This window comes from Palaemon carinicauda, chromosome 4, assembly GCF_036898095.1.
Source record: "Palaemon carinicauda isolate YSFRI2023 chromosome 4, ASM3689809v2, whole genome shotgun sequence".
Lineage (NCBI taxonomy): Eukaryota > Metazoa > Arthropoda > Malacostraca > Decapoda > Palaemonidae > Palaemon > Palaemon carinicauda.
This window is the reverse complement of record NC_090728.1, coordinates 149,524,901-149,549,295: the sequence shown is the minus strand read 5'-3', so window position 1 is coordinate 149,549,295 and position 24,395 is coordinate 149,524,901. Positions and strand designations below refer to the sequence as shown.

The 24,395-nt window shown below is 42.0% G+C and overlaps 1 protein-coding gene across 4 annotated transcripts in view; it reads right to left on the bottom strand.

Moving 5' to 3' along the window:
* The window catches only part of LOC137640109 (CREB-regulated transcription coactivator 1-like), a 272,709-nt gene that overhangs the window by 132,102 nt on the left and 116,212 nt on the right, over positions 1–24,395 (bottom strand). For 3 of the 4 annotated variants that reach the window (XM_068372574.1, XM_068372577.1, XM_068372575.1), the window contains exon 4: positions 22,284–22,533. In XM_068372574.1, the coding sequence (XP_068228675.1) occupies positions 22,284–22,533 (250 nt within the window). The remainder of the gene's footprint in view (positions 1–22,283; positions 22,534–24,395) is intronic. The other variant, XM_068372576.1, reaches the window with a different exon arrangement.

The window sequence follows — 24,395 nt, the reverse complement described above, 5'->3', positions numbered from 1 at the left end:
CTTTCCACTATCTAGAATTTACCAGGTCTTGATGTCAATTCATCCCATCCTTGTCAAGCTAATCAGTCTAACCATAAAGTTACCATACTTTATACAGTAACGTAATTATCTGTATACTTCATTGACTAATCACAATGATTTTAGATACTTTCTCTTCCCCAGGCAAAAACTTTTACGTTAAACATACACCTTCCCCTATTCATTCATTCCTTCTCTTGATTTCTGGAGCTGCCTTATAATTCAAATCTATAGTACATTTACCTTTCAGTATGACTAGAGCCTTTCATGCCCAACCTATAATGTATACATGAAAATTTGAACAGCTAAATCTAGGTAAAATAACGGCTTTTTATACTGTATAGCATTGCAAGATATCAAATCACTGGCCTTAAATCTGATAACCAACAAAGACCACATATTTTCTACACCTCAGTATGCATGGTCCAAGCATCCAACAGTAATTTCATATCCTTGTATAACCTAAGCTAACTCATAGCTCAAGTTGAGATTCAATTCACGAAATTTATCTACTGCCTCTAAATAAAAAGCTATCAAAAATCATTCAAATTACATCTCTGAAAAGTACAAAAATCTGATGTGCTGAGGTGTTACGTCAAGCATTCATCTTAATGATGCAAATGGTTTCTAAAGCATTACTAAGAGAGTTTATATCTACCAATGACAGATGTAGTCTCATGAATTAACGTACTAGATACTGTAGTGTATAGATATGTCTCAGCCTTAGGTACTATTAAGATTTTAACATTTTAAATCATTTCCAGATCTGATGACGACAACTTTACTATATAGAAAGTCACCTATTTTCTTAACATAATTTTCCTTTTTTCAATTCATGGTTCATTGAAAAAACATACATATGCATACACTTGACGAAACATAAAAGATTAAATATACATTGGCTTCAGAATATAGAATTTGTATCATGCAACTCTGTAAGGTAGGAGTACCAGTTAGCCATGGTATTAGGCTTTAGGATAAATTAGCCTAACTGATAATAATTCTTTACAACAATATCCAAAAGCTATCACCTTACCCATTGATAGTAGCTGTTAAAAAAATTATTAACATGTGTTGCAAGGAGGCTTACTTCACCTATTATTTTCAAAGCAGAATGTTTCAAATAACCTTTCCACTTTCTAAAATGTTAAGTGTTACTTCTATCGTTGTTTTCTGTGCTGTCTAATTCCTTCCCACCAAAATGACCATTTACAGTACTGTACATGAGAAAATAAAATTTCTAATTACTTTATCAAAATTAGAAGATATCAAATAACTTTTCTCACAATAAAACAAGTATAAACACATATCTTGATGGAATAAAATAAGTAACATTATTTCAATTTTGCATTATCAGTATAAAACTCTTTAGAGAAAATTTTAGGCTTCATATCAGACTACAGTGCACTACACAAATTAATATAAAAAAATTAATTCAGCATTAATTGCATAGTAAGCTTAGGCAAAGCAAAGCAAAGCAAATCAAAGCATGGCAAAGTAAATTCACAGAAAAGCAAAAATAGTCCAAAGAATGAAATATAGACCAGTACAGTATATTTGCAGCTAAGAGAGTAATCAAAGAGCAAACATGTAGGAAGAAAATGTAAAAATGGCGATCATAAATCATATGAAATTATCAATGATTTGTTATCATATCAAATACTCTCCCTCCCTCTGCCTTGATAGCGTAACAGTGAATATAGCCAGTTCAAAAATATAGAATGGTGTACAAATCTTAAACCAGAAAAGAACGGGTGAATGGGTTTCTTCCTAAAAGGGACAGTCTGACAGAACTAAAAAAATTCAAAGTCAAAATGCTTTCTAACGGAGTCAACTATTGATTGAGATCCCCATTAAAGATGTGAAAGTTTGTTCTCTCTTACTTAAATTGTATTCTGATATTCTTGTAGATCAAGGTTGTTATAAAGGGAAGGAAACTACTCGTAAAGTAATACGTATTATGAAGCAATAAAACAAAACTATTACTAAAATGTTGATGTGCTACTATTAAAAACAGAATATTGTTTTGCCCAATGTAAAAGTGCTGTCTAGATATAGTTATTAGGACATTTATATACTGCAAAGCCCATTTCATAAGTAAACATTGACAAAAATGTACAGTACCCCGGATACATCATGTTTACAGTATAAAAAATGCAAACAGCTAATGTATTGTACTTCTGATAGTTCTAACTTTGCAGAAGTCTTGTAACTTCAAAACTAGTTTAATCATATTACTCGGCCAAGAATCTTAGCTCTAATTGCGATAACGTGAAGGGTTTTTTTAAAAAAAAGGTAACACTGTGTGATAAATAAAACAAAGCTTTGTGAAGGATTAAAATCAAGTTGACTGATAGCATAGATTATGTTGAGTGAAATTTTTAAATTTACACCAAAAATTTAATTACAAACAAGAACTGGTTCATTAGGGGTAATCATCCAGTACCCTGTGTTAAAGTTTTGACTGATTCTCTCATGGGTTCACAGCATTTATACTTTTCATTTCTTCATAATCTAATGACTCGATTCTTCACGTGGGATAATTCTGCTTAAATATTATATTATATGGCTCACAATTCAACAAATGTTATCAAGTAGATTTGGCTTTTAGCTCTTATATAAAATTATATGAATAGTAAAGCAAAATTTCCTAAGATCAAACAATTTTTTGGTAAAGGAGTCACTTGCTTACACTTTTTAGCACTAAAAAAGTTACGATCTGATACAGTACGGGGAAGGATGACTCAACAACCTGATCATAATAAATTTTCTTGAACACATAAAAACTCCATTAAATATTCCTATTCCTTCATTAACTTACCCATTCTAGGTTACCTAGCATCACAGCTGCTAAAGGAGCCTTTGGTGACATCACAATAATTCATTATGAACTGAATATAAGATTCCAAAGGGTAGCTTTGTAACTAATCCATACACCTGACTTCAATAACCTACCACTGGTAGTCCTAATGTCCTATCCTATGACATTATGCCTGGATTGTCAGCTTCCTATGATGCTTTTGCTTTTAATATATGCAATATGATGTTTTTAAGTGAGGTGTAAGGTAAAGATTAGGAAAGGAAATATAAGTTTGGCCTATGGCTTGGGAAATTACTCCTCTTCCACCATCTTTTTTTCTCCCAATATCTTGATAAAACAAAATCCTTGTGTCTTTTCCAGACAAATGTGAAACCTATTAATGAATTTCACTTGTTTATTTCAGTTATAGCAATTTTGAGAAAACATTCAGCATATGCTTGTCTAAATGACAGTAGCAACTATCTATCCTATCTGGCAATCTTTCCGTTACATTTCTACAGGGAACTTCCACTACCACTATTCAATTACTGAGTCTGCAAAATGTCTGTATACACACACTGTTAAAAAGTCCTATAATGTCAAATAGTTAGTATTACAGAATGTTCACAACTTACAAACTTAATAAGTCCCAAGAAGCTATTAGTATGTCAAATTTTGTTAAATTTTGGCCTTGGGTAGGCCTAACCTGAATCCCATACCTATGATTTCTAGCTACAAAAGTAAAAAAATAGTAGAGTTTCATAAGAAAAAGATATATGGTTATTACATATGTGGTTTTGCTTACTGTATTAAATGATATAATATTGTTTTATCACAGCCTTTCTTTACCTTATCTTTGCTGTCTTCAGTTGGATTTGTGTTTATATCTCCGAATGTTTATAAATTGGGGACCTTCTGTAATGGCCTTTTTTATCTATAATGCAAAGCTGTGCAATAGATTAATTGGCAATGTTGTCAATGTTGATACTCATAAGCTTAACAGAAGTTGGAACGCTGTCCCAAAGTGCCAAGCACCATTCCTTACCAGTTTTCCCTTTACTGTATTTAACCCTTTTACCCCCAAAGGACGTACTGGTACGTTTCACAAAAGCCATCCCTTTACCCCCATGGACGTACAGGTACGTCCTTGCAAAAAAATGCTATATAAAATTTTTTTTTTTTTTCATATTTTTGATAATTTTTTGAGAAAATTCAGGCATTTTCCAAGAGAATGAGACCAACCTGACCTCTCTATGACAAAAATTAAGGATGTTAGAGCAATTTAAAAAAAATATACTGCAAAATGTGCTGGGAAAAAATAACCCCCTGGGGGTTAAGGGTTGGAAATTTCCAAATAGCCTGGGGGTAAAAGGGTTAACATCTCAAAAATTTTAAAAGTAATTTGCATTTATTCCAGCTATACAAACCAGTCTGTCCTGAGATGGGGAGACTTCCTACAACATTGTTGATGTCTATATCTGGGTAAATCAAAATTAGTTTTGGTGCTTGAAGAGACTTCTTTCGGATCGCCGCAATCACCAGCTTATGACAGAACTAGAGAAGCCTGTCTCAGTGGAGAACCAAGTTGTCTTCTGAGTCTGTCAGGATCCAGTAATTGTCCAGGTAACGCGGAAGATGAGGGACTTTGCTGTTTGCCTTTGTTGAAATTGGAGTAAAAACAAAGCAAAGAACTTTGAATTGGCACACCTTGCTCGCTTATGACACACGGTGGTACTTCCTGGCAGAAGACTGGATTGGGATCTGGAAGTACGCATCTTCAAGTAGATCGTCATCGTAAAGCTCAATGGCTTGATCGCTTTCTTGACTGTACCTGGAGTCTCCCGCCTGAATTCAGGGTTGAGAAGTCTATGACTGGCTTTCGACTTCCAGACATCTTCTCTACAAGAACGTTTACTGAAGAAGCCAGAAAGAGCCGTCACTTCCACTGTGTTCAGCAACAGTTCTTGGACTATGTAGAAGGCATGCCAAAGGTGCAGTTGCGCATCTCCTTATTCTCTGTTCCATGTATATCTGTATATTCAGGAGTAGCTGGGAGTGCAACAAGAGCCTAAGCTCGCAAGTCAACCAACCGGTGAGGGAGGTTGTGTGTAAATATATAGGAGAGCACCAGTATGTGACTGTTCTAACTTGGCCCCCAACCTGCTAAGAGAAAAATTTAAAAATGAGAGCGCTGTAGCAGGTAGGTGAGAGGGTAAGAGATCGTGAGTGGAGAAAGAGGATGAGCAATTGATTGAGAGCTGAGCAGATGACTTTGTAATTTGTGATCGTGCACATGTGTAAGAGCACGCTAACACCTAGTAGTATGTCTAATATCTCTCTAATGGAAGTGCGAACTGGAGAGATGGAGCTACAATTAGAGCGAGTGATCGCTTTCAGATCTGTGGTCGCAAACTGATGTCACTCCAACAGATGATCGAGCTCACGAACACCTGTGGTGAAAATCCAGTAGCATGACATCTTCCCACCTCTATCTTTGTCCTCAGTGAAGGATGAGGCACCACTGCCTCTCACAACGGTAGAGAAAAAGTGAGTTTTATGAAACTCCTATCGCTCAGTTTTCCAGGACTAATTGTCTAATTGGGGAAAAGGAAGGGCAGTTGCTCTATTCTCTTCTGACCAGCAGAGTGTATAAAGTCCGCTAAATGACTATGTGCCTGAGAGCAAGGAAAGTACAAGGAGCACACAAGGCGAAAGGAGTCTTTTGGTCCCTTTCATAGGGCAATTCCGATCTTTTGGCAATCCAGAGGAACGGAGTCTTTTGGTCCTGTTAAAAAGGCGATTCAGGTCTTTTGGCAATCTCTCCTGTTCCACTTTTTTTCCCCTGTAATATCACGATGCCTTTTTGATAGATTTAGTGTCTTATCCAGTGTTGTAACGGATTCAATTCTATCTCCTGTGCAAGGGAATAAGGAGGAGCCAACGAGGATGAAAAACTCGGACCTGAGACCAATGGAGGTGTTGAAGGAGAATGTGGAGAAAGAAGAGGAGCCATGAGGCTTGCCAACACTTGACATCAAGAAGAGCATATTTCATAACTTCTTTTATTTCTCTAATGATGACCACAGCTCACTTGCCCACTCTTTGTTAAACTTCACCGAGGTGCAGATATTCCGTTCTTCAAATCTCAACCTGGGGAACTGAGGTTTGAATAGACACTCGTAGAGCAGTTTTCCTTTGGTTTGAAAGCACCAAATAAAGGCTACATGCAGAAAGGGTGCACTACTTTTTCAGCAGCTCTTTCTGTGAATCTGGGAAAACACATGCCCACAACAGCCCATCTGATATCATCGTTAGTTTCAAGCTGTAATATAAAGCATATGAAGGTTAAAATTACTTGTATATCCTACAAAAGTTTATAGGACATGGACATGTATCACACAGTTTACACAGGAGAAATTTCACTTAAAATCTCCTCCTCTCCCTTATATCAGCCCCTCCTCTTTCTTCAACCAACCAACAAAGTCTTTGAGATTCTTGCCTTTATTTCTGATTAAGTAAGAGCTACCTTAGTCTGTTTTTAGGTTACCATATCAAGTCACACCACTCTCTCTAGCCAATGGCAACATTCCCTGCCTAAGCCATTACTCAAACTCCCTTGACACCCCCAGCTTAGAGATGTAGGGATCCTCGCATCTCACTCTCCCACGATCCAAATACTTGCAATTCTAGCCGTCATTTATGATTATGTAAGGTCTACTTTAGTGTATTTCAATGTTGTATTCATATTCAAAACACAAAAAATAGTACTACGAAACTCTCTTTAATTCTCTGCCTCCCCCACAAGTACTACCCATAATGTAAGTGAAACAATTTATCAGTAATGCAAGATGTCGACACGACGAAATTTGTTTTTTCTTATTTTACCTTTTTTCTCAATTACCATTTCTGCAAAGTAAAATCTTCATGTCTTATATATTTCATATTAGTAGAGTATTGTTCTTTGTTTCACGTGTAAAAGTTAGCTTATTGTCATTATTTCCATCTATTGCCATTCTAGGCAATATTTTTTATGTTCTTACGTGTGCAGTCTCTAATTCTAAGGCCATGAATTACCCAAAAGAGAAATGATCCAGTTCATAGTGACAATTACACGCTAGGTGGAATGACGGACAAATTGACAAACTTTATGTACAGTGATACCTCGGTAGTCGAACGACTCTATACTCGAACAATTCGGAGTTCGACCAAAATTTTCGAGAAATTTTTGCTGCGGTGCTCGACCAAAAATTCGGTACTCGACCAGCCGAACACGTGACGACCGCATGGGCTTTGTGATGATCGCGCCATCTCGGCCACTCTCGCTTGTTCGGGAAGCATCAGTTCTCTCGAGAGCGTCACTCAGACAACGCGCGATCAGCATTCGTTGTGATTTAGTGATTTTCAGTGCTTTTAATTGCTTTTTTAGCTTTCATAATGAGTCCCAAGAAAGTAATGAGTGTTAAGGGGAAGGAGAAGAGGAAAACAGTGCGAACAACGATCGAGTTGAAGAAGGAAATTATAGCGAAATATGAGAATGGTGTACGAGTGTCCGATTTAGCGGTAGAATACGGAATGGCGAAGTCGACCATTTCTACGTTTTTAAAGCATAAAGAAATGATTAAGAAGGCGAATGTTGCAACGGGAGTTACGGCGGTAACTAAGCAAAGGCCACAAGTGATTGAGGAGATGGAAAAGTTGCTTTTAATATTTATTAAAGAAAAACAGTTGGCCGGGGAAAGTGTTAGTGAAGCGTTCATTTGTGAAAAAGCGTTGCATATCTATGAAGAATTAGTGAAGAAAAGTCCGAGTACCAGTGAAAGTGATTCATTTACATTTAAAGCGAGCAGGGGTTGGTTTGAAAAGTTTCGTAATAGAACAGGTATTCATCGTGTTACTAGGCATGGGGAGGCAGCTAGTTCGGATCAAATTGCAGCCGATAAATACGTGGGGGAATTCGATCGGTACATAAATGAACAAAATTTGATCGCACAACAAGTCTTTAATTGTGATGAGACTGGGTTATTTTGGAAGAAAATGCCAGCCAATACGTACATTACCAAGGACGAGACGAAGATGCCAGGTCACAAGCCAATGAAAGATAGGCTAACATTGTTGCTGTGTGCAAATGCAAGTGGCGATTGCAAGATCAAACCCTTGTTAGTGTACCACTCGGACAACCCCCGGGTGTTCAAACGAAATAATATTTGTAAAAGTGCACTACCAGTTATGTGGCGCTCGAACACTAAATCTTGGGTCACAAGACAATTCTTTACTGAGTGGATAAACGAAGTGTTTGCCCCCCAGGTTAAGGCTTACCTCATTGAAAAGAGCTTGCCAATGAAATGTCTTCTGGTTATGGACAATGCTCCTGCACATCCTCCAGGTCTCGAGGATGACTTGAAAGAAGAATACAGCTTTATCAAAATCAAATTCTTGCCCCCCAATACTACTCCCATACTCCAGCCCATGGACCAACAGGTCATTTCAAACTTCAAAAAACTCTATACCAAGGCCCTTTTCAGAAAGTGTTTTGAAGTGACCAGTGACACGAAGTTGACCCTAAAGGAATTCTGGAAGGAACACTTCAGCATCCTCAACTCTGTTAACATGATTGACCAAGCTTGGCGAGGTGTGACCTATAGGACATTGAACTCTGCCTGGCGTAAGCTGTGGCCATCATGTGTCACAGAGAGGGAGTTTGAAGGTTTCCAACCAGAGGCGGGTCCAAGCACTGCTACCCCTGTAATTTCTGATGACACTGATGTCGTTGAGGAAATTGTTGTCATGGGCAGGAGTTTGGGGCTTGAGGTCGACAAGGATGATATTGATGAGCTTGTAGAAAGCCATTCTACCGAGTTGACTGTGGAGGAATTGTTGCACCTGCAACAACAACAGCAGCAGGATCTGATTGTGGAGCAGGAATCTTCAGAAGAGGATGAGGTAAGGGAGGATGTTCCAAGTTCTCTCATCAATGAAATTTGTTCCAAGTGGGCAGATGTGCAGGCTTTTGCTGAAAAATACCACCCAGAAATTGCAGTAGCAAACCGGGCAGTGCATATGTTTAATGATAGTGTCATGTATCATTTTCGAAGAATACTGCAGAGGAGGAAGAAACAATTAACAATAGACCAGTTTTTCACAAAAGAAAAGAAAGCTGCTACATCAAAGCCTGTTTCTCCTCCAAAGAAGAGACAAAGAAGAGAAGAAACCCCTGAAATAGATCTGCCCACCCTTTCATTGGAGAGAGAAACAACTCCTGAAGGAGAACTACCCCGCCACATCATGGAAGGGGACTCTCCTTCCAAGCAGTAACCTCCCCCTTCCATCCTCTCCACATCCATCCCTGTATGCCATCGAACCGCTGCTCAAAGGTATGTTCACTACAGTACAGAAAATGGTTTAAAATTGTTTTATTTTAGTACAGTAAATGGTTTAAAATTGTTTTATAGGATTTTCTGACCAATTTCATACACATTTAGATAATTATTGTTGTTTAGGTACACGTTTTATTAATATTTTGGGCCTGTTCGAGTGCTTGGGAACGGAATAGAATATATACCATTATTTCTTATGGGGAAAAAAAATTCGGTACTCGAACAAATCGGAGGTCGAACACGGATCTCGAACGGATTATGGTCGAGTACCGAGGTATCACTGTATTATGAACTACACACACGCGCGCGCGCGCACACACACACACTCACTCAAAGCAAAAACATTTTTTCATTATATTTCTGTTTGAAATAAAGTTCATTATTACTGTCTGTTGAGTAGTTCTATATCTTTCAATGGCTATTTATAGTGGAAATATGGAACAATATAGTCACTTCAATGAATGTGTAAAGTTTTTTTTTACAAATAAAATGTTATTTTCATTAGTAAAATAAATTTTTGAATATACTTACCCGGTGATCATGTAGCTGCAGCTCTGCTGCCCGACAGAAAAAACCTACGGGCGGGATACGCCAGCGATCGCTATACAGGTGGGGGTGTACAACAACAGCGCCATCTGTCGAGTAGGTACTCAGGTACTTCTTGTCAACAAAGAACCAATTTTCTCCTCGGTCCACTGGGTCTCTATGGGGAGGAAGGGTGGGTCCTTTAATTCATGATCACCGGGTAAGTATATTCAAAAATTTATTTTACTAATGAAAATAACATTTTTCAATATTAATCTTACCCGGTGATCATGTAGCTGATTCACACCCAGGGGGGTGGGTGGAGACCAGCATACATGTTAACAATAGAAGCTAAGTATCCCGTATTTCATTTTAGCAGTTATTCAAAATAACAAACATAAAATTAATAAGTACCTGGTAAGGAAGTCGACTTGAACCATTACTCTGCCTTTTTAAGTACGTCTTCCTTACTGAGCCTCGCGATCCTCTTAGGATGCTGAGCGACTCCTAGGTGCTGAAGTATGAAGGGCTGCAACCCATACTAAAGGACCTCATCACAACCTCTAATCTAGGCGCTTCTCAAGAAAGAATTTGACCACCCGCCAAATCAACCAGGATGCGAAAGGCTTCTTAGCGTTCCGTACAACCCAAAAACAACAATAAAAAGCATTTCAAGAGAAAGATTAAAAAAGGTTATGGGATTATGGGAATGTAGTGGTTGAGCCCTCACCTACTACTGCACTCGCTGCTACGAATGGTCCCAGGGTGTAGCAGTTCTCGTAAAGAGACTGGACATCTTTAAGGTAAAATGATGCGAACACTGACTTGCTTCTCCAATAGGTTGCATCCATTACACTCTGCAGAGATCTGTTTTGTTTGAAGGCCACTGAAGTAGCGACAGCTCTAACTTCATGTGTCCTTACCTTCAGCAAAGCATGGTCCTCCTCATTCAGATGAGAATGGGCTTCTCTAATCAAAAGTCTGATGTAATAAGAAACTGCGTTCTTCGACATCGGTAAAGCAGGTTTCTTAATAGAACACCATAAAGCTTCTGATTGTCCTCGTAATGGCTTCGTACGTCTTAAATAGTACTTAAGAGCTCTTACTGGGCATAGTACTCTCTCTTGTTCGTTTCCAACTAAACTGGACAGACTTGGAATCTCGAACGATTTGGGCCAAGGACGAGAAGGGAGTTCGTTTTTAGCTAAAAAACCAAGCTGTAAGGAACATGTAGCCGTTTCAGATGTAAATCCTATGTTCCTGCTGAAGGCGTGTATCTCACTGACTCTTTTAGCTGTTGCTAAGCAAACCAGGAAAAGAGTCTTCAAAGTGAGATCTTTAAAAGAGGCTGATTGAAGCGGTTCGAACCTTGCTGACATCAGGAACCTTAAGACCACGTCTAAGTTCCAACCTGGTGTGGCTAACCGACGCTCCTTTGAGGTCTCAAAAGACTTAAGGAGGTCCTGTAGATCTTTGTTGTTGGAAAGATCTAAGCCTCTGTGGCGGAAGACTGCTGCCAACATGCTTCTGTAACCTTTGATCGTCGGAGCTGATAGGGATCTTACCTTCCTTAGGTGTAAAAGGAAGTCAGCTATCTGCGTTACAGAGGTACTGGTTGAGGATACTGAATTCGCCTTGCACCAGCTTCGGAAGACTTCCCGTTTTGACTGGTAGACCTTGAGAGTGGATGTCCTCCTTGCTCTGGCAATCGCTCTGGCTGCCTCCTTCGAAAAGCCTCTAGCTCTTGAGTGTCTTTCGATAGTCTGAAGGCAGTCAGACGAAGAGCGTGGAGGCTTGGGTGTACCTTCTTTACGTGCGGCTGACGCAGAAGGTCCACTCTTAGAGGAAGAGTCCTGGGAACGTCTACTAGCCATTGCAGTACCTCGGTGAACCATTCTCTCGCGGGCCAGAGGGGAGCAACCAACGTCAACCTTGTCCCTTCGTGAGAGGCGAACTTCTGCAGTACCTTGTTGACAATCTTGAACGGGGGGAACGCGTAAAGGTCTAGATGGGACCAATCCAGAAGAAAGGCATCTACGTGAACTGCTGCTGGGTCTGGAATCGGTGAGCAATAATTTGGGAGCCTCTTGGTCATCGAGGTAGCGAACATATCTATGGTGGGCTGACCCCACAGGGTCCATAGTTTGTTGCAAACATTCTTGTGAAGGGTCCATTCTGTAGGGATGATCTGACCCTTCCGGCTGAGGCGGTCTGCCATGACATTCATGTCGCCTTGAATGAACCTCGTTACAAGCGATATGTTTCGATCTCTTGACCTGGTGAGGAGGTCCCTTGCGATCTCGAACAACGTCATCGAATGAGTCCCTCCTTGCTTGGAGATGTACGCCAAGGCTGTAGTGTTGTCGGAGTTCACCTCCACCACCTTGCCTAGAAGGAGGGACTTGAAGCTTCTCAAGGCCAGATGAACTGCCAGTAGCTCCTTGCAGTTGATGTGTAGTGCTCTTTGATCCGGATTCCACGTGCCCGAGCATTCCCGACCGTCCAGTGTCGCACCCCAGCCCGTGTCCAATGCGTCCGAGAAGAGAAGGTGGTCGGGGGTCTGAACAGCCAGTGGTAGACCTTCCCTGAGAAGAATGTTGTTCTTCCACCAAGTCAGTGCAGACTTCATCTTCTCGGAGATAGGAACTGAGACCGCTTCTAGTGTCATGTCCTTTCTCCAGTGAGCAGCTAGGTGATACTGAAGGGGTCGGATGTGGAGTCTCCCTAACGCGATGAACTGGTCCAGCGATGAAAGCGTCCCTATCAGACTCATCCACTGTCTGACTGAACATCGGTTCCTTTTCAGCATGCTCTGGATGCATTCTTGGGCTTGACTGATTCTGGGGGCCGACGGAAAAGCCCGAAAAGCTTGACTCTGAATCTCCATACCTAGATAGACTATAGTTTGGGATGGGACGAGTTGGGAAAAGCCCGAAAAGCTTGACTCTGAATCTCCATACCTAGATAGACTATAGTTTGGGATGGGACGAGTTGGGACTTTTCTATATTGACCAGGAGACCCAATTCCTTGGTCAGATCCATAGTCCATTTGAGATTCTCCAGACAGCGACGACTTGACGCAGCTCTTAAAAGCCAGTCGTCCAAATAGAGGGAGGCTCTGATGTCTGCTAAATGCAGGAATTTGGCAATATTCCTCATCAGTTTGGTAAACACTAGAGGTGCCGTGCTTAGGCCAAAGCACAGGGCTTGGAACTGGTAAACCACCTTCCCAAAGACGAACCTTAGGAAAGGTTGGGAATCTGGGTGGATGGGGACGTGAAAGTACGCGTCCTTTAGGTCTAACGAGACCATCCAGTCTTCCTTCCTGACCGATGCTAGCACTGACTTCGTCGTCTCCATGGTGAACGTCTGCTTGGTGACAAAGACATTTAGAGCACTGACGTCTAGCACCGGTCTCCACCCTCCTGTCTTCTTCGCTACTAAGAAGAGACGGTTGTAGAAGCCCGGGGATTGATGGTCCCGGACTATGACTACCGCTCCCTTTTGTAGCAAGAGAGACACCTCTTGCTGTAAAGCTAGCCTCTTGTCCTCCTCTCTGTACCTGGGAGAGAGGTCGATGGGAGTTGTTGCTAGAGGGGGCTTGCGCAAGAATGGAATCCTGTACCCCTCTCTGAGTAACTTCACAGACTGTGCGTCTGCACCCCTGTTCTCCCAGGCCTGCCAGTAGTTCTTGAGCCTGGCTCCCACTGCTGTCTGGAGAAGATGGCAGTCAGACTCTGCCTTTTGAGGACTTGGAACCCTTCTTAATTTTGCCACGTTGACTATCGGCACGGGTACCTCCTCTGCTGGAGGTTCTGCCACGAAAGGGCGGAATGAACCTAGACGCTGGTGTGTCCATCCTAGGTCTAGGCACGGAAGGTAAAGCTGTGACTTTACGTGCGGATGACGCCACCAGGTCATGGGTGTCTTTCTGGATCAACGAGGCGGCAATCCCCTTGATCAGCTCTTCAGGAAAGAGACACTTGGATAGCGGAGCAAACATCAGCTCTGACTTCTGACATGGTGTGACCCCTGCCGACAAGAAGGAGCAAAGGTGATCTCGCTTCTTAAGAACTCCAGACATGAAAGAAGCCGCAAGCTCGCCAGACCCATCCCGAATGGCTTTGTCCATGCATGACATGATGAGCATGGCAGAGTCCTTATCCGAAGGGGAGGTCTTTCTGCTCAACGCTCCCAAACACCAGTCCAGGAAGTTGAAGATCTCAAAAGCACGGAAAACTCCCTTCAAAAAATGGTCCATGTCCGAAGAGGTCCAGCAAATCTTGGACCGTCTCATAGCCAGTCTGCGGGGAGAGTCTACCAGACTTGAGAAGTCGCCCTGGGCAGAGGCAGGAACTCCCAAGCCTAGAACCTCTCCTGTGGCATACCAAACGCTAGATCTGGAAGCAAGCTTGGCTGGGGGAAACAAGAAGGTTGTCTTCCCAAGTTGCTTCTTGGCCTGCAGCCACTCTCCCAGTACCCTTAAAGCTCTCTTGGATGAGCGAGCGAGTACGAGCTTCGTAAAGGCAGGAGCTGCTGACTGCATGCCTAAAGCGAACTCAGAGGGAGGTGAGCGTGGAGCTGCAGACACAAACTGCTCCGGATACAACTCCTTAAACAGGGCAAGGACTTTCCTAAAGTCTAAGGAGGGAGGCGTAGTCTTGGGTTCATCTATGTCGGAGTGTTGATCATCCAAATGCGCAGCTTCGTCGTCATCAGAGATTCCTTCATCCGAATGCTGAGGAGGAAGCGGCAAAGGAGGAGAAGAAAGCTGAACGGCTGAATCCGGCAGCACGGGTGCATGCGTAGCTGCACTGGATCCAACATCATGCCGCTGCTGGTCAGTCTGAGAGCTGGCAACAACCAAAGCGGAGTGGTGGTGCGTGGTGGGGACTGCCGTGGGTTGCGGAGACTGCCGCATTGCGTCAAAACACGGCAGCTTGACTGCACCTTCCCACTGCTGATGCGGTAGCTCACGCATGTCAACGGAGGGTGCCGCACGTCGGCTAACGTCAACATGCGTCTGGCAGGGTCGACTGCGCATCGGTGGTGGAGCTCTCACAGCCGGAGTGTGGGAGCAGGCAGCCGCAGTGTCAGCTGAGCGCACAACCGTGGCAGGTTGTAGGTTAACGGGTGCAGCGTCAACCTTCTCAGCACGATACTCCTGCATGAAGGAAGCTAGCTGAGTCTGCATAGACTGCAGCAAAGACCACTTAGGGTCTACAGCGGTTGGTGCAGCAACAGACGGAGTGATTGCCTGCTGCGGAACCACTCTACCTCTCTTGGGAGGTGTGCAGTCTTCGGAAGACTGAGGCGAGTCCGAACTGACCCAGTGGCTACACCTGGGCCGTTGGACTCGCTCGGAAGGGACCTTGCGCTTGAGAGGTCGTGAGACCTTGGTCCAGCGTTTCTGACGAGAAACTTCTTCCGCAGACGAGGAATGAATGGGCTCACTCGTCTGTTTGTGGGTGGGACGATCTCTGCAAGATACGTCCTCAACCACTGAGGGTACATCTGTACGCTGATCAAGGCCTGTCGAACCCTTTGGTCCTTCGACATTGCTTCTCCCCTGGGCTTGGGAGCTTGCAAGAGGTCCCGGACTGGGAGGACGACTGGCACGAACAGACGCACCCTCATGCGTAACACTGACACTTTTCACTGCACTTGCACTCACTACACTTCCCACTGCACTTTTCTTCTTCAACTCTTTGACGTCGGCCAAGAGTTGATTGCGGTCATTCGCTAATGACTCAACTACGTCACCAAGAGCCTGAATGGCACGCATCATATCCGACATCGAGGGTTGATGAGAGCTAGTAGAAGGGTCGGGTGTAACCACTACAGGGGAAGGAATAGGTTGAGGGGCATGGGGAGAGGAAAAATCAAAAGAGCGAGACGAACTCCTCCTGATCCTATCCTTCTCTAGCCTACGTGCATTCTTAAGGAATTCTTGAAAATCGAATTCCGAAAGCCCAGCGCATTCCTCACATCGATCTTCCAATTGACAGGCTTTACCCCTACAATTGGAACAAACGGTGTGAGGATCTATAGAGGCCTTCGGAAGACGCCTAGAACAGTCCCTAGCGCTACACTGCCTGTACTTGGGGACTTGAGTAGGGTCAGACATCTTGAATTAGTCAAAGGGGGAAATCCAAAATCTATCCAAGTCGTCAACAAATAATCCAAAATCTAATCAATGAAAGTGATAAAGTATTGATGATAACTCCTGTACAGCGAAAGCTAATAACTAGAGAGAATACATCACCAAAAAGCGTGAAAATCAACTCCAGAAACAACAGCGTATCAAGTAGGTCTTGCCGGTGGCACGACAGAGAGAAAATTGGTTCTTTGTTGACAAGAAGTACCTGAGTACCTACTCGACAGATGGCGCTGTTGTTGTACACCCCCACCTGTATAGCGATCGCTGGCGTATCCCGCCCGTAGGTTTTTTCTGTCGGGCAGCAGAGCTGCAGCTACATGATCACCGGGTAAGATTAATATTGAAAAATCGCATTACTATACTTTACTGTACCTTATAATTATACATTATAGAATACTTCTTGTGTCAAAGTACGTAAATGGATATTTTCATTACATTTCTGTACAACGTAAGGTACAGTATTACTAATGAGTAGTTTTATATCTTTTAATGGCTAATTATCTTGGAATTACTGTATTATGGAATAACAAAGTCACTTCAATGAATATAAGTTATTTTTATGCTTAAAATCAGTGTTTTTCCATTGGTTAGAGATAATTACATGTAACAAATTTCTTAAAGAATATTCTATAATCACTTCACAATGAATGGAAAAATATTTTGGTTGTTTAGAGTGAAATATAATGGAGAATAAAGCAAACTTTTGACAAAGTTATTCTGTAATCAGCAGTAATACAAATAAACGTGGAAATGTAACTTATTTTGGAGTACGTGAGAAAGTATAGCTAATGGTGACAAATCTCATGAATAGCTTAAGTAAGGGGTTTAAGGTGTACTTTTGATATATCAGTTGTATTAGTAAACTCAATTTTTGCTGATTCTAAGTTGGCAGTTTTGGTGATTCACATATAGTATTGAGTTCTGCAAAACCTTTTGATTATTAATCAATCACGGTCTTTGCTGACTTTCGCAGCATCTTCTCTAAGATCGATATGTACCCCTATGTCCTCGTTCCCCCTTGTCTTCATTTTCTTTTCCTTTTTACCTTTTATGTTGTACTGTATACTGAATACAGTTGGGTTTTTGTTATCCACGGTTTCGATATTTGCGGTATTGGTTATTTATGATACAAATAAATTAACATATTCAATAAATACTCAACTATTCGCGGTTTCGTGATAATCACTCTGTCTCCCAAGTAAGTCTTCAGACTGAAAGGCCTGGACTTCTCATTTTGGGAAATGTCTATGCTGATGAGGAGCTTTGAGCAGTCGCATCAACTCTGAGCACCCTCCCAGAGTACTTGACCCCCAATTTGGGATGATGGGAAAGTTGTCAGCTTTTATAAACACACTCCGTATGAACCTTTTAAGGAGTGCATTTGTATTTTCCCTAATGATATAGACCTGGAGCTATTATAGGGGATATTACTTTCGCCGTAGCTGAAATACGAGCCGTAAGATTTTAACGAGATATAACTACCCTAACCGCTCGTTAGCGGAAGGGGTGGGAGTAGCCAGCTACCCCGCTCACACAGACACCTGGGCTGAGCACCCACTATACTTGCAGGCATGACTTTTTTTTAGCTCCAGGTTTGTATAGTTAGGAAAAATACAAATTACTTAAAATTTGTCATTTATGCCATCACTCTATACAAACCCTCACAATTTATAGGGAATGACTTAACTCTTAAGAGGGAGAAAGTCCGTGCCAACTGGCTCTTGGCATTTGACCCGAGGTTCTCTCCCTTAAATATAGATTGTTAGCAGTAGGAACCCTGCACCTCGCTAACTGTCGTGTTCTGCACGACAAGCGCCCTGCGCAACCTGTGTGTTTGTGACACCAGCAATGTGGCTGGTATAGGTATGGGTTCTCAGAGTCATAGGAATCTGAGAGACTTAGACCTTACCCAATCCACCCTCACTAGAGGTATTGGAGATATAACAAGTATAACTTCCATACTAAATTACACAAAGAAAATGGATATAACCTGCAGAGAGGTGAGGTCAGCTGTGCCGAGTACCATGGTGCCGATTCCCCAAGGGAGGGGAAGGTGAAAGAAAGAAAGAAGCCATTCATTCTAACTCATTCACCCCAGACTAACCTGGGTAACATCAGCCCTCGACCCTCGGCTACTTGTCCATAAAGGAGCTTGTGGTGATTAGACAACTTGTTGTACAACCACCAAAGGAGCAATGGAAAATGTTTATATGCTCCTGTGGGTTACGTCATGCAGGTAGCGGGTGGTGAAGGTTATGTGACGCTTCCACACGACCGCTTACAATACCTGCGCTACTGAGTAGTTCTTTAAGAACGCCAGGGACGTTGCAATGACCCTGGAGTCATGAGCTCTGGGTCGTTATGGTGGAGGGTCAGGATTAACTGCACGGTCGATGACCTTGTAATTCCATGACGAGATGGTGTTCTTTATGATCATCCTCTTGACCTTCCTCATGATGACAGTGTGTGCCAACACACAAGGGCGAGCTGTTGCTGTTCTTCATAAGTAAAACTTCAGATTCCTCACTGGGGAAAGTACCAGCTGGTCTGTGTCTTCTGTTACAAAACGAAGACTTTCAATCCCTGGATTTTGAGTCTTGGAAGTAAACTCAGGGATGGAGCTGAGAATTATCTCTCCCTATCCTCTTGAATGGGAGATATCATAGAATAGACCATGTAGTTCACCAACTCTCTTGGCCGAAACCAAAGCGAGTAGGAACATTCTTGCAATATATAGGGGTTTGTGTCTATGAATAAACATTTTTGGATTTATATGGTGTTATGAAACACACTATTTTATTTTATTGTAGCTCTCAAGCCCCTTCCTTCCAAAAAATGTCTTAATCTGTTATTATTCCTTTCTAGGTATCGACAGCAGCCCCCTTCACCCAGAAGGGAAACAGAGTATTCGTCATGTATTGCACATGAAAATTATGAATGTGGTTGATGGCCTGTTACCAGTGTGTAGTGATCTGTGATGCTGCTCTGTATTCATATTATCTTGTCTGTGAACTGTAGGTCCCATCAAGTGTTTGACTGAATAACACAAAAAACAAATGTACTATACGGCTCTTGTTGATTGCTCGTGTTCGGCAGTCAACACCATAAAGTTAACGAATATTTTGTTTCGTTGTGGAGAGAGCAACGAGAAAGTTAGGAACCTGTGACGGTGTGACCTGGAAATTAATCATTGTGTAATTTGTGTAATCGCTGAACGGTAAAATTCGTTCATCAGGAAAAAGGGTTAAGTGAAGTAACTGAGATTATCATCAAGGTAGACGCATAATGTTCTCAGGGGTTCTTGGTGAGCCATCAAAAAACAGAAGAAAGATTAAAAAATATTGAACGAACTACCAAAGTATTACATGACGAGAAGAATCCCTGCATTAAGGTAGGAACATACTATGCCCTTGAAGTGTTTGGAAGATAAAGACTATGACCGGAACAAGTGCGGATGGCATTTTGAAAATTATAAAAAATGCCAGGAATTTGGAATTGTATGTGTGTTTGGAGTCCTATGCGTACTTGTCCTGGTCCTGAAGGCCGATCCTGCGGTACCTTCATGTCTTCCTTAGGATTTTAAAGTTCTGTTTTGTAACTGAGTAGTGGTATAACTTGCATGTAACTTAGTATTTTTCTCGGGCTTGTACAATATGCAGTAAGACTATTCTGAAGTGGTCATTTCTTTTGTTTATGTTTCCTTTAATTGCTTATTTGAATTTGTCAAAACCAATGTTAATGTATTCCTAACAGTTTTTTTGTTTCATTTACAAATAAATATTTTTTTGCTTGTTTTTATGAATACAGCATTTCATTCCAGTTCCTTACACCAATGTACTCCCCTTCTCAGCCACTGTTTTTTTTTTCTTAGTTATTTAATCTTGCTAATAAGTCATTTATCATAATTTTTTCCTCCCACACTGTGTCTTATTGCCAGTATAAAAAAAGTTCTTTCCCTTTCACCTAATATTCTGATATTCTTTACCCAAGTTTAAAACCATCTTACCTAAAGAATATAGAGCTATATCTATTAATGCTGCTAACTTCTTAGAAATGAATCAACGATCATCTTACGCGTTTATTCAGTAAGCCCAAGGCAAGGGAAGATAAAAAAGAACTAAGATTCCAGCTGGGTCCCCTAGCCCAGTATAAATCAAGGGGTGGTGCCCAGTTCATCCTTGATTGTTTGCCTTTTACCCAGATTTTTGGGTATTCCACCATTGTATATTTTTTGTGTAGTGAACGTTGGTTTGTGGTCAGCATTCGGACACTTGGCAGTTCAGCTGCTACCTCTGGCCACAGTCCACAAACCACTACATCGTCTTAAGAGTAAGGTGGCGATCTGTTGCCTGGCGTAAAGGTTCGTAGGGAGCTCCCTTTAGAGACTGAACTCAAACCACGTTCCTAGGACGAGGTCTAACTTCCGACAGGGGATAAGTAATCTCATAACTTCGTATGAGCAGAGAAAGTTCCAACGAGGAGGAAATGTCTACTCCCTTCAGTTTACAGGCGAGACTCAAGGCTGAGCAGTAGACTTTGACTGCCAAAACCGAGAGAAGCATTTCTTCCTGAAAGTATACAAGGAACTTCAGTATTGTTGGAATAGAGGCATCGAGGGGAGTGATACCACTTCCACGACACCAACCACAGAAAACAGACCACTTGGCCTGGTAGACTGACGGTCTAGGGTGTCCAGACATCCTTTCTGCAATTCACTGCGAAAAGCCTCTCTGAGTGAGGGGATACTGGACATTCTCCAAGTGTGAAATCAAAGCAAAACTACAGCTTTGTGGTAGATGTTGGCATGTGGTTGTTTGAGTACATCATGTCGTGGAAGAAGTTCCCTCGGAAGCTGTGTCAAAAGCTGCAGATTGTCTGGGAACCAACTCTGCATGATGCCATAGCGGAGCTATCAACATCATTGGCAAGTTCTCGTTTATTCTGACTTTGTTGAGGACTTTTCTCATCAGACAGACCGGGGGAGAAATGCGTGAACTGGGAAAAGAAGAGCGGGAGCCTTAAGTTCAGAGCCGTCGCAAACAGGTCCAAAGTCACGGAACCCCACAGACAGGAATTTGTTGGCTACTAGATGATTCAAAGACCACTCTGAGCCCAATATCTGAGTCGCTCTGCTCAGAATGGGACACCGAGCTGTCTTCCGCCCATCTGAGTATCTCTACTGCTACATGGCACAGGGGCTGCGAAAAGGTACCGCCTTGCTTGTTTAGTTACGCTACTACCGTGGTGTTGTCGCTCATCAAGACCACGGAGTGCCCAGCCAGAAACTGGTAGGACTGTTGGAGGGCAAGAAAGGCTGCCCTCATCACCTAAGGGCGCGTATCACTCCGCCTGAGGTCACCCATAGAAAATGGGAATAGGGTAAACTACACAAAATTCTGGTCGATTGGGAAAGAGTTACCAGTAACTCCTAAGAAAGTAGTTCTAGGTAAGTACTGTGTTGGAACAACTAGTGATTGGGGTAGTTATACCTTGCTAAAATCTTATGGCTCATCTTTTAATATCCCCAATCAATAGTGAGGGTTTGTAGAAAGTGACAGAACAATTGGGCACCCCGCCTAACTGCTAGTAGTTATAACTACCTTATTACATTTTAACAGCCACCATATCATTTCCACTAAAGTCAAAGGCCTGTTAAAGGATGATGACTTGTATTTGTGTATGAACAAGTAATCCATCAATTTCACTTCAGCCAACTCCCCAGGCTTTCCTTGTTTTATTTTGAGGAACAGTCTTCCACTCACAACACCTTTGCTTGGGCATTTCCAAAGGCTACCAGACTTCTCTTGTAAAGGCCCTACTTGCAAACAAGTACAACTAAAAGCGACTATTTTCCTGTAAATGTTAAGGATAGAGAAACGTGTCAACTTGTGTGGCTTAATAGAAGGATGCTTCACTCTTACCCCATAAACTCATTAATGTATGTAAACCCAGTCTTAAGTAGTAAGAAAAATAAAGATAGGAGGCAGTATGAATAAAAATAAGTTGCTTGTATAGGTAGTTACAGCATAACTCGGGTAATGATAAAGGATTTGAAGCAGTTTGCAGCTATTATCAAAGTGCCCTCAACTGAACAGAAGCAAAATTCACTGAAAATCTATACCTTAATGCTATGAACATCACAAAATAAGCAATTTTTTGGACACAATGTACAATCACACAAAAAAACTGATACAGTACATTTGAAAACCAGATAACTTTGAGTGTACTGCTAGATACTGTATAAGCAAATCTAGAAAAAAAAAGAAATATTATGGACATCATATGATATAATGCATGCACACAGACTACTGATAAGAGATCATCAGTTGCAACATACAGTATATGATAATCTGATATCACTACTCAAAGTTTGCAGAAATGCTAAAGCAAAGAGAAGCAAGCGCACCTTTCCGATTGTTGACGACCATCTTGCCTTGAACCAAATTTTGGTGAAGTGATGAATCTGAACTGGAGCGAGGGAGAACCTCAGGTGGAGACAGCAATGTAGAAGGATAATGAAGACGTGGTGAAGTACTTAAATTTGAAGTGTGAGGATGATGTCGGGCCTGGGAGGATGGGGAAGTCCTCTGATGGGGGGTGCAGTTGCTGCCATGATAAACTGCTTCATGCAAATCTTGAACTTCTTGTACAGCTCCCTAAAACATTAGGAGATTTCAATTAAAGCCAAATATATCTTTACGAATGTCAATATTCTTTTAAAAAAAAATCTTAAAATATCACTCTAAAATATAATAAACTATATAGCATCAGATATTTTATAAGTAAATAATGTATTTGTTCTAGCTATACAAACCTGAGTCCTTTAGTATGGATATGATTTTTTGGCAAAAGCTGGGAACAGCCAATGAAGAAATTAAAGAAGTGCTGGCAGGTACAGAACCTGTAGTTAGCTGTGGGAGCGAGGGAAGTCCCGCTCCCTTGCCAGCTTACCAAGCTTTCAATTTGATTTTACCTTGGACTTGTGAGGTGGATGAGGGGGAAATGAAACCTAAAGTTCTTTAGTAGGAGAGTCATCCTTACGAGGGAGGAAGACCCGCTCGCCAAACTGGCTGGGTAATAACTCAGGACCATGATGCTGTCCTGAAGGGAGAGCAGATCAAAGGATTCTCGCATCACGGACCAGAGATTTTTCATAAGAGAATCTATCTTTTCCTACGGGAACATTGTCCCCGTTAAGGTCTATTTTAAAGCAGTAAGTTTGCCTCAACTCTTACACACTTCCTCGTTAGGAGTGTAGGGATTATATACTTCTACTACATCAGTGAATCAACTACCCGTTAATAGTGTGCACACAGCTGCTGACCTCAAGGGAGGGGAAAAGATAGGAGGAAAGAAGGCCAAACATTCTCACTCATACCTTAGAGATATCCTGCAACCACTATCCTAGACACAAAGTTCCTTAACCTACTCAGAAGTGAGGCTGGCTACACCACTTGCTGGGCAGGTCTCATGGAAAAGGTGTCCAAGGACCTGTGGTCACAAAGGTGGTCTGTCTCTTCCACACCTGGGCAACCGAGTGGTTTTTCTTGAAGGCCAAAGTGAGCTCTCAGATGGGCTGAGGTCAATGGTGTGTTGCATGACTCCTTGCAAGGTCTGCTGATCATTTCACATAGCCTGAAGGAAATGGTATTCTTGAAAATCTTCATCCTAAGTAAACTCACGAAGAGGTTCTGCAACTAAGGGCAACAACATTGCGTACGCTTCAGCAGGTCGACAGAATTATCTGTTGCGTCCTTCAGCGATGAAACTGAAAAAGAATCAAACCTTGAGTCAATGATCAATGGGTTTTGACTGCTACAAATTTGGGCACAAACGAGAATGAGAACGAGACCCACCTTCACTGTTTGGAATGTGATACCCAGTATGACAGACCTTGTAGTTCTCCTAGCTAAGGGTACAAAGAAAACCGTCTTAAGAGCGAAGTCTCTGTCCGAGGCCAGCCTAAAGAGTTTGTATGGCACTTTCCAGAGTGACCTTGACACTATGGTTACATTTCAAGATGGAGGTCTAATTTCCTGACGAGGTTGAGCCTGTTCAAAGCGCCAAATCAAAGCCAATAAATCTAACAAGGAAAAGATATCTACTGTACTCCTTTCAGTCAGAATACGTGGCTCAAAGCTGAGTGATAGCCTTTTACCGCCGACACCAAGAAGAAGTGGACTGAGATTTGTAAGTACATATCCTGAAGGTCTATGGTCAACAGGAAGTTGTTCTATCCAATTGCCCGAATTACTGTGCTAGGAATTTCCAAATTTAAGGGATAAACTGGTTCGAGCTAAAAAGGTCTATGACAAGCCTCCACCCTCCTATCAATTTCTCCACCATGAAGTGGTTGGCTGAAGAAACCTAAGGAACTGTCTAGTCTTTCTGGGATCACATAGAATACAATGATGGGATCGTTAGCTTACGTATCAGAGGAGGGAGGGAGACAGCTCGTGATTGAGACGCGATACCCTAAAAGGAGGACTTCTACCATCCAGGAACCTGCCCCGAAGTG